Source organism: Pezoporus flaviventris, unplaced genomic scaffold (genome assembly GCF_033815535.1).
Source record: "Pezoporus flaviventris isolate CSIRO_AGI_PZ_B2104156 unplaced genomic scaffold, CSIRO_AGI_Pfla_v1 ptg000007l, whole genome shotgun sequence".
NCBI classification, from domain to species: domain Eukaryota; kingdom Metazoa; phylum Chordata; class Aves; order Psittaciformes; family Psittacidae; genus Pezoporus; species Pezoporus flaviventris.
Window position 1 is genome coordinate 68,322,919 of NW_026892555.1, and position 16,666 is coordinate 68,339,584.

At 42.9% G+C, this 16,666-nt stretch overlaps 1 protein-coding gene across 13 annotated transcripts in view; it reads right to left on the reverse strand.

Moving 5' to 3' along the window:
* The window catches only part of FHOD3 (formin homology 2 domain containing 3), a 373,977-nt gene extending 357,710 nt beyond the window's left edge, over window positions 1-16,267 (reverse strand). For all 13 annotated transcript variants that reach the window (XM_061449104.1, XM_061449103.1, XM_061449102.1 and 10 more), the window contains exon 1: window positions 15,751-16,267. In XM_061449104.1, the coding sequence (XP_061305088.1) occupies window positions 15,751-15,915 (165 nt within the window). In that variant the 5' untranslated portion in view covers window positions 15,916-16,267. The remainder of the gene's footprint in view (window positions 1-15,750) is intronic.
* Between the last annotated feature and the right edge of the window lie 399 nt (window positions 16,268-16,666).

The following is a 16,666-nucleotide window of genomic DNA, read 5'->3' on the forward strand; positions in this document are numbered from 1 at the left end:
GACTACTAGTGAATAAACACAGTCCTTCTTTAGAAGCAATTTATTAAATAATGAGGGTGGGGGTAACGAACAGCCTATAGTATAGATCTGCAGTCAATTTCTACTATACTTTGCAATTGTTATATATGTGGCAACTTTGTCCTTACACTGGAGGGAGTGCCTAACACGAAGTTGAGTACGGCACATTAAAACCAGCAATGCTGTGAGTACATGACAAACAGAAACCCTGAGAGTGAAGCATTCCTATTTAAGCTTATGTAGGATCTCTCTAGCTCAGCATTAGCCTCCCCCCATTAGCTTTGACAATGCTGGCCTTCCTGTCTGTAGTAGACCAGGGGAGCAAAAACCTTCCTACAGCGTGTCTGCAATCCTGGCCACTGCAGGCACTGGGCTCTAAGTTTCAGGATCTTGCTTGGTCTCTGCCTGCCCGACTCCCTCCTCCTAACCCTGCTATACTCAATCTATAAACAGACCTGACAGCAAAGTGAAGGAGACAGCCCACAAGAGCAGGGTGTAAGGCTGCATCAAGCTAAATAACACTGACCTGTTTGGGTGGTTTTTTTTCATTTCAGCAAACTTTCTCCATTGCCTTGAGATTTTGTTTAAGCATCTGATGTGGTCTCCAGTGACCTCCTGTCAGTTCTCGCAGAAGAGAAAGGCCAGGCTGTGCCACAACCAGCAAAACCTCTGGCTCCTACAGCATCAGTGGATTCAAAATTTCAACCTTTGAGCATATGTAGTAATGCTTTTTCATCCCGAAAGTATTGAGATGGTCTCCATTTTAAAGACACTTGTGCACCTTAACGGCCCTGGGAGCTGTGGCGGGGAGCAGGGCTCCCTGCTAAGCAAAGACAGCTATACAAGCAAGCATGACAGAAAGAGCTCTTGGTCACTCAGTTCGATAAGATACTAAACCAGAAGAAAGCTGGCATAGCTTTAGGACACAGAGGATCACATTGCAGAAAGGCATATAAGAGAACCTCAGCATATAAATAAAAACATAGACATCAAGGGCATCCCTGCTTTCCTCCTGCTACAGCCTTGGTTGGAATTCAGCATCAGGTGACACAAGTCACACTTGAGAACAGTGGCACATTTAGCACAAAACATTCAAGAGATTCTTTTCCCCAGTCATATAGCTTTTTGGTGTACTAAGATCATCTTCCAACAAGCAGAATTAAGTAATTCAATAATTTCTATTCCTAAAGGGTCAGCCCTGATTGCTAAACAACAGTGTCATGATGCTAAGAGAAGCGGTCAGGAAAAGTGTCAGGATGCTAAGAGATTGGAATTCATTACTGTTGTTACTATATTCATTACTGTCTGTAGTTAAACTTTTTGCTGAAAGTTTCTCAGAGGCTGGTTCAAAGGATAACACTTACTTCAGGGAAGCTGGAAAGCCTTCATATATCTTATTGCAAGCAACAGACATAATTCTTTAACCTTATTTTCCCTTATAGAAGCTTGAAGAATCTTAAGGCAGCAAAATAATTCTCCTGCCCCCAAATGATAAAATAAGAGAGTAAGTACAAACCTTTCTTCTCCTGGACAAGAACAAAACAAGGTGCCAATAAAAACTTGCTCATCAGCTTAGCACTTTGTTTTGTATGGCTTTAGGAGACCACGCTAAGGGCACAATACAACACTCAAAGGAAAGCTGCATAAACAGAATGTTAACTCCAAGGTCTGCCAGCAGCAATACCAGCTTTTAAACTTCATGCCAGTTTTGCCACAAGGATACATTCAGATGAAGAGCTTCCCCTGGAATCCCAGGCACCGCTCTCTGCCCACCCACCTGCTCCTGCTCCCAGAGAGCTAAGGGTCCATGCTCCAAAACCTCTCGTGTTTCTGGGAAAAAGGAATGGCTATTGTCCAAGAGCTAAGATGAGAAAGACAATATTTACTGCACATTTCCCATCCTGCCACAAATGTACATGAGCGTCCAAGGGCAAGGTAAGCTTTGTTTGCATTACAAGGGATTGGTTTGGCTTTTCCTTTCGCACTACTGCGGTAGCCTTATCCTTCTGCATATAGAGGGACTTCAGAGTCTTCACCCAAACAAAGGCTCTTCACTCAATGACCTCAAAAAATTACAGGTCAGCTTTGTCTTACCCAGTGCAAGCATCTCTGCAACTAACAGTACATATTTCCCAATTGTAACTAATGGATATGGGCAGAAGCACACAAGGCTTTCAATATTGGATTGTAATATACAGCTTAAATGTAATTTCATTAGTAGCTTATCTTTTTGTTAGCACTGCAGGTTACAGCTACACCCTTTTTGTAGATGGCCCTCCAGAAATTGCTTCTGAGAATCACAAAATCACAATATTACTATTTCCAAGTTTTAAATAAATGCTTTTCTTGGAAAAATGTGGCCTTTCTCTAGGCTATTTTTCTTACACTGTTACCTGCAGTGGAAGAAATGAGTAGGCCCCGGTTACATGAGACAGTTGCCCCATGCATAAAATACAACCATCACCATGGTTTCATCCATCAAGAGTAACAAAGTGATTATCACCAATGGCCAAAATCTGCCTCCTTGAGGAGGCTCACAGCAACCTGCAACCCACCATCACTGTAAACTGATCTTATACCTCCTGCTACAGTGCAGTCTTCAACGCTAAAAAGAGCAAGAGAAAGGGTAGGAAGGAGAGATGCAACAAACATTCTTTGCTACACAGGCCTTTGTAGTTGCCTAAACACCTCGACATGATTGTATAAACATTCTGTGGCCAGGGATTTGCACTCCTCTCTCCTTTCTCCACAACAAAAGCAAACTAAACACTGTAGTTAGCTTCAATAATATCTGATTAAGTAAACAGGTTTTTTCCCTTTCCATTAAGGCAGCTCATAAAGGCTGGCACTAATATGAGTACCATTCAGGTCATTGCTCGGTGGTGACAGCTTTACAGTCAAGCCAAAACAGGTTCCAACATAACAGCAAATATGAGAGTCAAATTCCCTGGTAGGACAGTCACAAGATTGTAACAACTATGCTATTACAGGCGATGGTAAGAACAAGTCATGCCAAATCACTCATATACTTCTCCAAGCAGCTAATTACAATTTCTAACAATGAATCCTATCAGTATTTAACAGAGATACCCAAAAATAAACAAGGGTTTCAGTTTGCTGGAACAGATCCCCGTGCAAAATATCTGTTCACAGAGTTACAACTGACAAAATGCAGTCTACAGGAGATACCAAATTTGGCTAACAACCTGCTCATGATTGTGTCCTTGTCTGTGGTCCAGGAAAACTTTACAGACCTTCCCTCTTTTTTTCTCCTCACATACAACCACCCCAACTCCATAAGCCTTTGGTTCTCTCAGAAATCTGCCTTTGGGAATAACTCAAACCATAGGAATTTTTAGTAGCCACACGGAAACGCAGCATGAGATCAGTCACTTTTAAATTGTCAAACTGCCAATTGTTAAAAAGTAACATGCAGGCATGACTCCAATATTGACCTCCTGTGACTCACTCACAGAGCACAATTCAGTCTTACAACTGAAGGCTTATTTAGAAGCCTTCTTGTCCAAGCCTTACTTGGACAAGTACCCAACATGAGAAAACAAAAGGTAGGTATAAAAAAAAACAAACAAACAAACAACTTGTTTTGAAAACACTATTTTGATTGCATCTACATATACACGCAGTGGTCCAAGTAATTGTTTGTAGTTTATTTTCCCCTTCCCTGATTTTGACATCTAAGAGATGTTAACGTTTTAACAGAGACAGAGCACCTGGCAGCCTGCATCGCACGCTGATTCCTTCAGAAGAATTCACTAAGGAAGAAGTTGGGTTTTTTCATTTTAATATTTCTTCAAACCATATTTTATGAGTTGGTGCTTAATTATGTCAGACATTTAGATTACTGTTTTTATTCCAGGAAATCTAATTTGGTGGATGAAGAACATGAGCGCATAATTTTAATCAATCTCCTTGAGACTTCTTAAAATAACACTAGCTGATGACTACTAGCAAGATAACAAGCTATTCTCCCCTTGTCAGCTGCATATATCTTTCTGAAATATTTGCTGGAATATCAGTGACAAACCGTAACAACATGAAGGAAGTAAATATAGCTGAACTTGCACTTCACTGAAAAATACCTCTAATCTGCTTTTTGTCACTCAAATCACACCTAGCCGTAATGATTTCCAAATGCTGCGGTCTATTACCAATGGCTTTCCCACAGAAGCAACATCAATCTAAAGAATGGGTTTAAGGCAAGGGCGTTCTTTCAGCAGCCTACCAGAACTATCGAAGAAAAATATAGTGAGCCACTTATTTGAGGTATATATACTAGCCAACTTCATCAAGTTCAGAAAATACCTTATACAAGCATAAAATCCTAGAAATCACTGGCCAGCATTCTGCATATTGCCTTTGTCAAATATTAATTAAGACATATTACCGACAAACTGCCAAAGCAGAGCACAACTGATAGCATACAGTATGTCTGAATAAACCCTATTTTTAGCCTGCAACTCAATCAGCACTCTTACAATGGCTAGGATTAAAGCCCAAGACAGCCACATTGCTGTATATAGGCCAATGCAATTACATGTTGAAACATGCTGAGAGAACATGACGGTAAACTTGGGTCAACACTGGGAGGAGCAGCACTGGACAGTTGTTCTGTGCTACATGACGTCTTTACAGGCAGAATGTACACTCATATCTCACCTGTCTTGACTGTCCACAAAGGAAAACATTAAAAACCAAATAAAATAAAGTTTTATTCCAATTCCTACTGATATGATTTAGTGCTTATGAAAGACAGACAACGTTTCCGCAACCTTGAAAATCAATATCCTTTTACGTTCATGGGCAGCTGTCTAGATGACTTAGCTTTTTCAACACTAAAGCAGCCCACTTCAATCCTGCCTTGAAAATGCTGCCTGTGAGGAGACAACTTAGTCCTTACTCTATGTGCTCCTGAACTTCTGTCCTGAGGTAAGTTACAAGACCTGTTTTGAAACAGCACTTGCAAGGATGTTTTTAAATACCTGTACTTCATAACACACAAAATAAATAAATAGATAAATAAAATTTCTTCAAGCCATGAAGTTTCTATACATTCAAGGGTAAACACTTTACTTACAAATGTAAGCTCTAGCTATCTTCTTAATCTTCAGGAGTCATACTTTCCCCTGCAACCAAGGACCTATAGGGCCTAATGTTTTAATACCATCTAAACAAAAGAAAGTGGCATCACAATGGGATGGCTCATCCTCTAGGATATATCTGAATGAGATATCAAACAGCAATGACTTTCATAAATTAAAACTGAAGCTGAATCCTAATCAATGATGTGAGGAAGAGTAATGCTGTGCTTCATTACCAGGTTCCCAGCACCATTAATATTTTTATATACAGCTTCTGAAATCTAGCCTAAACAGTATTCTCTTCCTCTTCATCTTTGTACATGCAAACATTAGGCAACGCCTCCTTCAGTGATCCCTTGACAAGAGATAAAGACTACAAGGAGCATGTACATGTTCTGAAGACTTTCATGGTCAACACATGTATCAATTAAGGCACATCTAATGAGCAAGGAAAGAATATCTGCATCTTGAGATAATTCCCTCCATCATCACAAGCTTCCAGATTTCAAGCTGGTGGTCATTTCTCCGAAGAGACTTTCTTGAGTGCTGATCACTTCTCTTCAGCAAGTGAAATAAAAGCACAAGAAAAACTGAACTCTGAAAACCTGAATAGTAAGTTCAGAAACTCAAAGATATGTACATACCCTAGGCTTAACATAAATTCACATTCATAACTGGTGGCTTTTTTTATCCACATTTCAAAACCAAGCAAAAAGAGTCCATCAGAAAGACAAAAAGCCTAAAAGCATAATTCAGTGACATCTGAACTGACAGAAGAAGCCTAAGTCTCAGAAACTATACTCCTTTATCTTTTAAAAGATCAGGATTTTTTCTACAACTTCTCCCACAGCATTCAGCTTCATCAGTAAAAGGGCTCTTTTTCCTTCCTAAGCCAGGATTCAGTCTAGAAAGTTTCTTAACTACAGTAACTTCCACATAAGGCAGAAGCCCAGTAAACCCAAACATACAGCAGCTGAAACAAAACTGCAGACAAGTTAACACTGTAATTAGGCTTAAAAAAAAACCAAAAAAAAACCAAAAAAAACAACAGCTGAACTCAGCATCTAAACAAGGCCATGTTACCATCTACAAGGAAGTAGGATAACTCTAAACACACTACTTTCAATAATTCAAGCTCACTTCCCAAAAATATGCAAAGGGGACATAAACAAGCAAACATAACAAGTACTGCAATATAAAATGAAGACTGCATAAGACAGGTAGGGAATGCTTGAGTCGCTGGCAAACAAAAAAATGGATACTAAATTCAGAAGAGCTGCATTTCTTTCTGCCTTGTACAGCCACAAGACAAAAACATCCCATCTATTATAATCCAACCAGAACAAAAAAATTCACAGTAAAATCAGAGTCCTTCAGCTGTGACTGCAATGATCATTGCAATGCATTAATCATTTAGAATATTAACACAGGCTAAACCAGTCATGTCTGTCTGAAATAAAATGCCATGTTCAACTTATACCCAGCTTTTCCACTTGTGAATAAAGCCTGCCAACCTTACTTGTGACCACTGGAGAGTTACAGGCCTCCTGCAATTGTAATTGAAGCTTGAATCAACTAGTAGTACAATACAGAGCACTTGCAAGAAAGATGAAAACAAGCAAGAATCACATCTACAGATTGAAACGCACAAACAGTGTAAATTGCCCTAGCAGTAGCTTTTCTTTGTCAGGCACATAGTTTTTCAAATCACATTAGTTTCTTGTAATGATACCTAAAGGAAGAATTTCAGTGAAGTGTCCCTCATGAGGGAAAATATCTGAAATATAAAAGGCGCTAATCTTAGGACCCACACACTTCCATAACCAGACACGTAAGTCACCAGCTTACCTCCCTTCCTTGGCACCTGCCACTCACCACTATCAGACTTCTCAGCCCTGGCACCCTTTCGAAAGTGACCAGAAAAAAAAAAAAAACAAACACCAAAACATACAGAAAATCCCACAAATTAACATACATTTGATAGGCATCAGCCACAGAGATCCTCACTAACTGTAAGACAGGGCAGCACAAATTTCAGGAAACTTCCTTTCCAAAGGCCACAAGAAATAACACCATTTTCTTTCTCCTCCTTATTGGTCTCCAGGTGCTCATCACCTTTAATTGTCAGGCTCTGCAGACTGCTGCACCTATCAGGTGCAAACAGGTATCCTTAATTCCCTGCCTGGCAAACCTGGGTGGGTCTCCCCCACCAGAGACAGGAAGACCTCCCACAAAGAGGACTCCAGATTTCTACAAGCCAACTCCCTCACAATGCTAAAGATGAAAAAAAAAAAAAAATCCCTCCTTCATGGAGCCAAAGGTCACGCTCCAGGAACAGCTGCTGCAGTATGGTAATAAACAGAGAATAGATATGCGCTTCTTTCAATTTCTCCACTTCCCCAAAAATGCCAAGTGTTTCCGAGTACTAGGAGTCTGTTTATGTCTACCCCACAGCTAGAATCGGGTCGTCACTGGTGCTTTGGACAAAATTCAGAACTTCTGTTCTGTTCCACTCTGACAAGAAACAGGCGCAAGTCCCCATTTGGCATTTCACTAGCACAGATGATATTACTGTTGAACTGCTGATCGCATGCCCTGTGATTACACTCTTTCCTTGCAAACCTTGCTGTGAATTGTCCTTGTAATAATGAAGTAAGGAAACAGGATGTGTTTTTTCAGCTAGCCTTACCTTGCGTATGAGGCTTGGATGAACAGCCTAGCTACCACAGGTACTCCCTTTCCCAACCCCAAATCAAGCCAGGCGGGTCACAACAAACATGCTGAGCAGCCCCACCAAAGTGGGGCCAGGAACTTAAGCTTCTCCTTGCTAGTCGATACATAACTTAATACAAAACACCGGCACATCAAGAAAGTATTGAGTACTTATGACCTGTCACCATTAAAAACCCGTGTTAGAACACCGACGTATACTTAAACTAGAAAAATTAAAAAGCACCATTAACTTGACCTAATACATTGCAGTATTGCTTCTCCTTGTGGGTAACACAGCCATCAGAAACAGCTGGACACAATCCCCCCAGGCAGCTCACCAGCAGCTCAGGCAATCACTTTACCACTGAAACCGTTACATGTGGCTGCAATGGTGTATTTAAAATTATAAACAAAATACTTATTTTCTCAATTTAACAAAGGTTGATGGGTGCATTATTAGATGTAGGCATATTGCTTCAAATAACAGCACTGCGATGTCTCGCATTTTTATTTTTTAACTGTTATCAATGTTACCTACCTTTTTAACTGGCATAGTCTGTAGTTTCTAAAAGCAGAAGAAAGATGAGGGCATGACTTTCTTTGCTAAATAGGGAAATACAAGCTATCTGCAAGCACATTTTATGCCAATATAATCATCCATGCTATGTACAAGAGGAAAACTGTGTTGCTTTATCTGTATCAATAAATACAAACAAGCAATACAACTGGTTTGCCTACACAAAGCACACAAGATGCAGCTTAGTATTTTTGTGACTGATGGCCATAACGTTTCAAACTACACACACGCCCACACTACTGCATATAATCACACACCTGACTTGACTTTGTACAACTTGTTTATTTATGGAGCTTTTTCTCATCTTCCTAATATCAAGAGTTTAACTGTCAGTAAACACAAGGCAAAACTGTCCAAGTCTCCTGTTCCTGTTTAAGGCAAGTATACACACTTTGCCTTAAAAACTGCTCTAGAACTATGACTAATACAAAATGAAGCTGCTTTTCTAGAAAAAAACAACCAACTGCTTTAGAACTATGACTATAAGGAGATGAAGCTGATTTTCCTGTCACCCCACTCTTTCCTGTTCAGCCTCTTGAGCACTACCACATAAAATGATGACCAATATGACCAAAAAATTAATAATATCATGTTGCCCTTCTTTAGCAAATAGTCACTTGGCATCCAGGATCAAAATCAGCAATTTTCCAGACCTCTGTAATTCAAATAAATATCCTACTCACAAAATGGATAGAGGATCAACTTAGAAGTATGACTACAGGAGTCAAGGAGTCATAGTGAAAGTAAAAGGTCTACCTTTTTCTTTAAGCATTCTTAAAATGCTGGGAATGACAGAATGACTTTTTTTTTTTTTTTAATGTATATGTGTTAAGCTGCTGACGTGTGGAAAGTGAACTTTCAAGCCTCACTCACCTTTACTTCAATAGTTTCATATGCCAGATGTTTGCAGGTGTTTCTAGGTAGCTGGGCCTACTAGAAAGCTCACTGCTACTTTTGTCCCAACTTGTTCCTCTGCTAAAAATATGTAACAACATTCCTTGCTGTCTTATTAATAACTGTAATACAATATAAAGTTAATATTAATGTAATGCAATCCAGGTGGTGTGGAAAGTGATGACAGAGGTATAGTAGCTGGCACTCTTTCCTGTGAGCCGGTAATAAAGTAGTATCTTAGCACAGGGGCACAGCCTACTGAAACACCGCTTACCAAAGAACGTGTATAGCCCCAGCCCAGACCACTCAGGGTCACTGAAAAATACATGATACTTTCAGACTAGAGGTACCAACCTGTCCTGGCAGAATTATGGCCTACAAAGAGGACTGAAAAGCAAAGTAGCACCACAGGTGCTATGATGGATGAGTGACTTACAGCCCTACTGCCTTGCATACAGTTGCACAAAAGATGTAGTATTCTTCCTCAAAACCCACTGAGTGAGATCAAACAGAAAGAAAAGGAACTCTTACTTAAACCCTAATGACTGGTAAGATAAGATGGCTGGGCAAGCACTGGAAACAGAAAACTCTTCTTGAAAGTTTTTAGAACTTCTGTTCTCATTTTGGACAACACACGAACAAAAGGAAATTGCAACATGCCAGTTTCCCCGTCTTTTTCTGACGATTCCTCCACCAACGTACAGAATGAAACAGTTTTCATCTCTTGCTAACTGAAACCATTAGCAACCTTCATACAACAATTTTGAAAGGATTGAAAGAAAGGAGGTATCTACAACTGGTTTTGAAAGAAAACATCCAAATTTTTAACTGTAAGCACAAGACCTGGGGTACAATAACAGGAAGGTCTAACTTCTTCCTGTTCATCTCCTTTGTTTGATACAAAACCTCCAGTAAACACATGGCGATGCAAGTTTTCAGAGGCTCCATCTGACCAATCTGTGATTTCAATTCAGCAGCACCTAGAGAATTACCAGCACACTCACTCCCACAGTTCTTTACACAGAGCTCCATGAAGACTCTTGAGCTATGAGCAGCCAAATTGAGAGACCTGTGAGTGACAAGTGTCAAATTCAGGAATTAGTTCTCTGGGATAGGTCTGCCCCCCTGCTTTTACAGTACAGCTTTTAAGCCTGCATCAAGCAACCGAACTGAACTATAACCTGTCCAAACTATAACTTGCCCAAACTACAGCTTGTCAGAAGAGCCTTGTGAGAACTTCAAAGACCTCTGACATTAAACTGCCAGAGATAAAGCCCAGCATTTGACAGTTACTTTGTATCTGGTGTACAGGTATCTCTGCTCCTTTGATGGCCCACACCACAGAAGACAATAAGCTGCTGGAGATTGGAACACTTTTCACAGCTGTGCTTTTGGGCAGGTGTTTATACTCCCCCAGGAGAGTGTGTTTCACACAAGACTCCTATGTAGTTTGTGCTTTCCAGTCAGAAGACAGAGCTGGGTCCTACTCCCCTGCCCTTCCCTAGAAAGTTCAAGCACACAAGGCCACTACAGCACAAATCTCTTGAAGCCTGGGCTTTTGTCGGCCGCAGAAATACAAGATCCAGAACACTTCAGAAACCTGCTGGAAATAACCATTGTGTTAAATCTCCTCTTCTCTTGAAGGATAAAAAATGGCCAATGTCCACCTGCCTCAGGGAGAATTTGAAAGCCCTAGGCATCTTAATAGCCTTCAACTGAAATATTCCCCAGTCCTCAGCAACAACACTTTCAGAAGACATAAGCCAATTTCCCCTATCTGTGGCTTCATTTTCCCTGGGACAGTGAAGGTATTCCAGTTTCCATTTTCTGTTCTTCAGCTCCCATGAAGAGCATAATGACTAAAAGATGCTCTCTTCAGAAAACAGCTGCTCTGTTTACCACTACCTCCAGAAGGATCAGGAAATAAACCATCCTCTCTTCTGCGTAGCTTCTGTGCACCAAGGCATTTAGTAATGCCACTGTGCTTCAAGGAAACTCAGGGAAAAGGAGCCAGTTGGTACATTTGCTGTTCTCAGAAAACCTGAGGTTGATGCCAGTATATAGCCTGGCACTGAGTTCAATGCCAGAACTGAGCTCCATGCGAGGACATGACCCCATGGCACAGCCTCTGGTACCAGTTTTCATCACACCATGCCCAGAGTCAGCCCTGGCTTTAATCTAGGGCTAAATCACAGCAGCTGAACATGGAAATCTGTATGGTTTCTCTATGAATGAAACTCCCAGATCCCTCTAGTTCTCATTGCATTTATTTGCTTGTATCACTGTTTCTTGAATGACACTTTTCCTAATTACAAATTCTTGGAAGAGATTTAAGCACGGAAGTTGTCTTCAGTTTTTTCAGAGGGAACAGGAGGTCAAAACAACTATTCTTATCGCACTGTATCTTCCCTTTCCATCATGACCACCAGTATACCGTATACACTGTGAGATTTTTTTGTTGTTTTCCATTATTACACAAAGTATTTCAATTACATTTTCTCAATAAATTAGACAGTGTGATTTCCCATATTATTGCAAATGTGTATGTCTTACAGAACTGCCCCAACACTGAACAGTACTGTAGGATGTGAAAACATAGTATGACAACATACTCAGCATGCTGTAATTAGATGAATAAGTTACAATAAAGATGATCTCTAAAAAAAGCATACCACTTGACATTGACCATATATATATATATATATATATCTCCACTCTCCTGAATGACCCTGTGTCAGCAAGTCATAAGTATCAAGTAACTCAAAGCAATTCAAAACCAACAAACCCAATGTACCAAATTAGATTCAAATCACATTATTGGCACTGGGCCTGAGCCACAAATTTAGATCCAGTTCTGAATTTTCCCAAGGTTCACAGAAATAGGCAAAAGGGACATCTGAATTCAGAGTCCAGACTAGATCCAGTTTTTGTTCATACAACAAACAGTAAGAGAGCCCTAAAATCCTCAGAAACAAAGCAGTAAAGACTAAATCCAAAATGGTACATTGGGCAGTCAGATCAATAAAAGCAACTAGCAGAAGTTCTACAATGTGGATGAGTTACTCAGCAAGAATTTGTAGATGTGGCTAAAAATCTCATAACAGAATTTATGGTACTTCATTGCATCAACAACTAAGATGGCATTGCACCATCTAGCACCGAGGAACCTGAACCCATGGGGGATATCCAAGGTAAACATTTCCCACAGCAGTGCCACGGGGAAATGGGGCTCAGTTCAGCCTGCGGGCATGCCACACACACAAAACAGAAGTGAGTGCAACCCAGGATACAGCAAGCTGCTCCATCCAGATACAGAGGTAACAAAAGATGTGTGCACAGAGAGAAGTCGGGGGGGGGGGGGGGGGGGGGGGGGCAAGATGAGGAGGAGGAAGTTGCAATTAGTCAACTAATTCCAAATGAAAAGAGGATTGAAGACACCTTTCTTGTCAGTTTTCTCTGTCAACTGGTTTAGGTGCTCCACCTCATCCAAATGCTTGCTGCACTCAGGGCAGTAAAGCCAAGCCCATCCTGGCCAGTGTTCATGGAACTTGATCACCTAACAAACCCAACATATGAAATCAACAGTTGTACTTCAAGAGAACTGGGCTAAATGAATGGTGCCCTTTGCAGTCAAGCTATAACATTTGTTGGTTACAAAATAAACTATCAACAACATACAGCAACAGGTCAGGATGTCAAAGCATTTTTCTTTTGAGTTTTAAATGTTTTCCTTAATAATTGTTTATAATATTTAACTTACAATGACTTGCAATGCACAAGTTATTTTAACTACAAAAATACCATTATCACTACAAATTTCAACTGGGTAATGGTGAAATCTGACACCCACTGAAGTGAGCTGGTACTAACTTCACTCTCTCAAGTACATCCCACAGCAGTACATTGTCTATGAGATGTACAAACCAGTGATTTGAAAGCAGCAAGTTGGCAGCACTGTTCAGAGAATAAGTGAGTGTTCATCCCAGTCAAAAGATGATAACTTAAAAACTGATGAAAGAAAACTAGCACTGATCATTTGAACTCACTGGCAGAAAGGCCACAAGATTTCAGGAATGATTCAGACATCAGCATTACTATGTATTTGAGCTATAAACTCTTAAACCTACTCCAAGATATTTTGCTTTAGACACCATCAAGATACTAAATGAAACATCAATCCATTAGCTCACTAATTTTCAAAGTAATTAAACAATGAAGACCCAAATGTGTCAACATGAACTGACACCTGAATTTCAACCTATGCTCTGCTTTGACGGCCGCATTCCTCTGAGATCACAAAGTTTGTCCTGATCTCTGGGAGAAATGGAGCAAAATCTTCTATAGACCAGGTGAATACAGTCTTGAGGAAAAGCTACAGAAAGAATATCCCCACCTCCAAAAAAGAAAATGGAAAAAGCCTGTGCTTAAAAAGCAACACAATTAATTAGCTCTACAAAATCACATACACAAAGATGTAATGCCAAACACAGAAAGCAACTGCAAGTGCACACAAAGAACTAAGCTTTCAATGTAACTAGTAAAGGTAAACAAGTCTAATCAAGCTTTTCTTTTTTTTTTTTTTCCTCTCCTTTTTAGAAGGCCAAGAGGCCAACCAAGGCACTCTGGAAGAGGTCCTGGTTCTGCAAACACAAAGGTAACTGTAACCATATAAGCAGATTCCAATGAGCCTGTCCACATCATTACAACTGCAGAAACAAAACGCTTGCAGGAATCAGAACCTCAGATTAAGTCACTGGGCCAGGACTCTTGCCTTTAGCAGAGTAGCTATCTTTCAAGAGCCAGGTTTACAGCACCTCTAGATAATCAGGCCATCTTTCAACCAAAGTCTGCAAGCCCAGTTTCCAAACAATCAAACTTGATAAACACACTGCACACTGAAACACAGGGCAGGAGTTAAACACATAGAAGTGGCCATGGATTGTAGGTGGTTCCTAAGACACTAAAGGGGGAAAGGAAGGGGATAAGGGTAGTAGGGGGTGGTTCGGTATTAAAAGCAAAGTAAACACAAAGCACAGTGTAATACCCTTGAAAATCAGGCTGAATTAACTGTAAATCCAGATTTTAAACTATCTCTTTATTTACATCATTAGGTGTCGGAATCCTTCCTGCCCTTCTTTTAATTAGCTCTGACTCCAAAAAAAAATAGCCTCCCTTGAAAACAATGGGACCAGTCTCTGAATTGGGGACAACTGAGCACATGAAAACAGAATTGACCCAGCACACCAAGAGCTTCCAAAGGTTTTGCGCGCCAGGCAGAGCTCTGTTCGCTGGATGCTGTATCCTTGGCAACTATTATGCAAGAAACCCTTCTACAAATGCAAAACTTCTGTCTGCTCCAAGAGCTTTTCTCTGAAATACTTTTATGGGGGTTTGGATATCCTTAAATCTAAGGGCACACACAGCTCTTTGTCATCTTCCCGCAAGCTCCCAAGAGCAAGATAGAATACAACAAATGATGTCAAGAGAGTATTTTCTTCCCACTTCATCAGACAGCAAATAAAAGTTTTACAACTTTAACTTTGTTTTCTTCTGGGAAGAAAAAATAAGTGGACATTTTCCCTTTTTTCTTTGGTGCACTCTGCAGAACTAATGTGCAGATGCAAGATAATAATGAAAGGACACTATTATTATGTCAATCAATGGCACTGCTTTCAAAACTGAAAATTCAAGGATCATGCCCGGGTGCCTGACTTCAAGGGCAGAACTGCAGATGCCAGCACATGTATTAGAAGAAGTATGCAAGAAGAGATAGTCAAGATTCGTCAAAGGCCATGGCAGTAACATGCTGCAGTTCTTGGCAGGAGGCACTAGTAGCACCAATTGTTTCAAGGGCAGCAGACACGCTGCTGTTTTTACCAAAGCCCTAGCTGTAGCTGCGGAGCTCATTAAACCTCACCACAGCAGAGATCGGATCCTGCCTGCGCACCCGTGCTCCTCACATCTCGGCTGTCCTCAAACAACACGTTATTCCTGAGTATCCCCAGATATTCAGACATCGCTACCGAGGGACACTCATGTAGCATTCAATACCCAAGGAGGGCTTTGGTTTGGTGAGCCTTCTTTTCTCCTGAGGAAAACCGTACAGCAGCTACAGCTAACCAGAGGTGGTAGCTGCCCCTGAAGGAGTTTGGGAACGCAGGAGCACAGCGGTGGGAGCCCGCCCGGCGACCCCCCGGGACTTAGGAGAATACTTATACTGCCGGACCGCGCGATAGCGCCGGTGGGGCAGAAGCCAGTGGGACACGGGGACCGGCAGGGCAGCCCCTCTGCCGGGAGCCCTTCCCGCGCAGCCCCGTCGGGCTGCGAGCCCCGGCTGCCTCCGCGCAAGGTCCGAGGCCGTTCTCACCGCCACCGGGCTCCGGCGACTAAGCCGCTGCCCTTCGCTCGATGCCCCCCCCACACACCCCCTTCTCTCCCCTCCCGCGGTACCTTCTGCGGGGCGCGGAGGAGGCGGTGCACCCCGGCCAGCTGTGTGGCGAGCGGGATGTCCTCCCGGAACGTGTACAGCGGAGGCCGGGTGGGCTCGGGGAAGTTGGTGCTATTGAAGGGGTCTGTGTCATCCAGCAGCTGCACCCGGCACACCAGCGTGGCCATGGCGCATCCATCCACCGCCGCGGCGGCGGCGCGGACGGCGGGACCGGCACCCCCAAGTCACCGACACCGAGGTGCTGCCCACCGCCGGCTGCAAGCGGCACTCGTTCCCTTCCAGCCGCAGCAGCAGCAGCAGCCTGGCTGGCCCGCCGGCCGGCAGCCTATCGGCTCCCGAGCGAGCGCCAGCCGCCTCACAGCCGCCGAACCTCGGGGAGGCGGCCCATAGCCCCCTTCCCCGCTGGGATCCAAGAGTGCGGGCACGCTTCAGGCCGAAGAAGGAGCAGGCGGTGCCGGAGCCGCTGGGCGCGGGCAGAACAGCGGCGACAGCAGCAGCAGCAGCAGCAACTCCTCCATGCCCAGCCGCTGCGCGCCGAGCGGGCAGCGGGACTGCCGCGGCAGGCACACGCACACCGGCAGCACCGGGCGGAGGCCGCCAGTGCCCCCTCCCGGCCACAGGCGGCGGCGCCGCCCCCAGGGGCGCCCAGGCGGCTCCCGTCTCCTCCCGGCCTGAGGAGACCTCCCATCACCGGACAGGAAGGATGATCCTCCCGGAATGCTCAGCAGGCCGGACCGTTAACCTCTCCTGCAGCGGCAGGGGAGTGGGAGGGAAGGAGCGTCCCCGCGCAGCGCCTCTCCCTTTCCCTCGGAGGGCTGAGATGTTCGCTTTAGGGCTGAATAACGGCTGCTGGGGGGAGAGGGGCTGCGGGGATCAGCGCACAGAGGGGATGCGCAGGGTCACGCCCCTCCTTTAGAA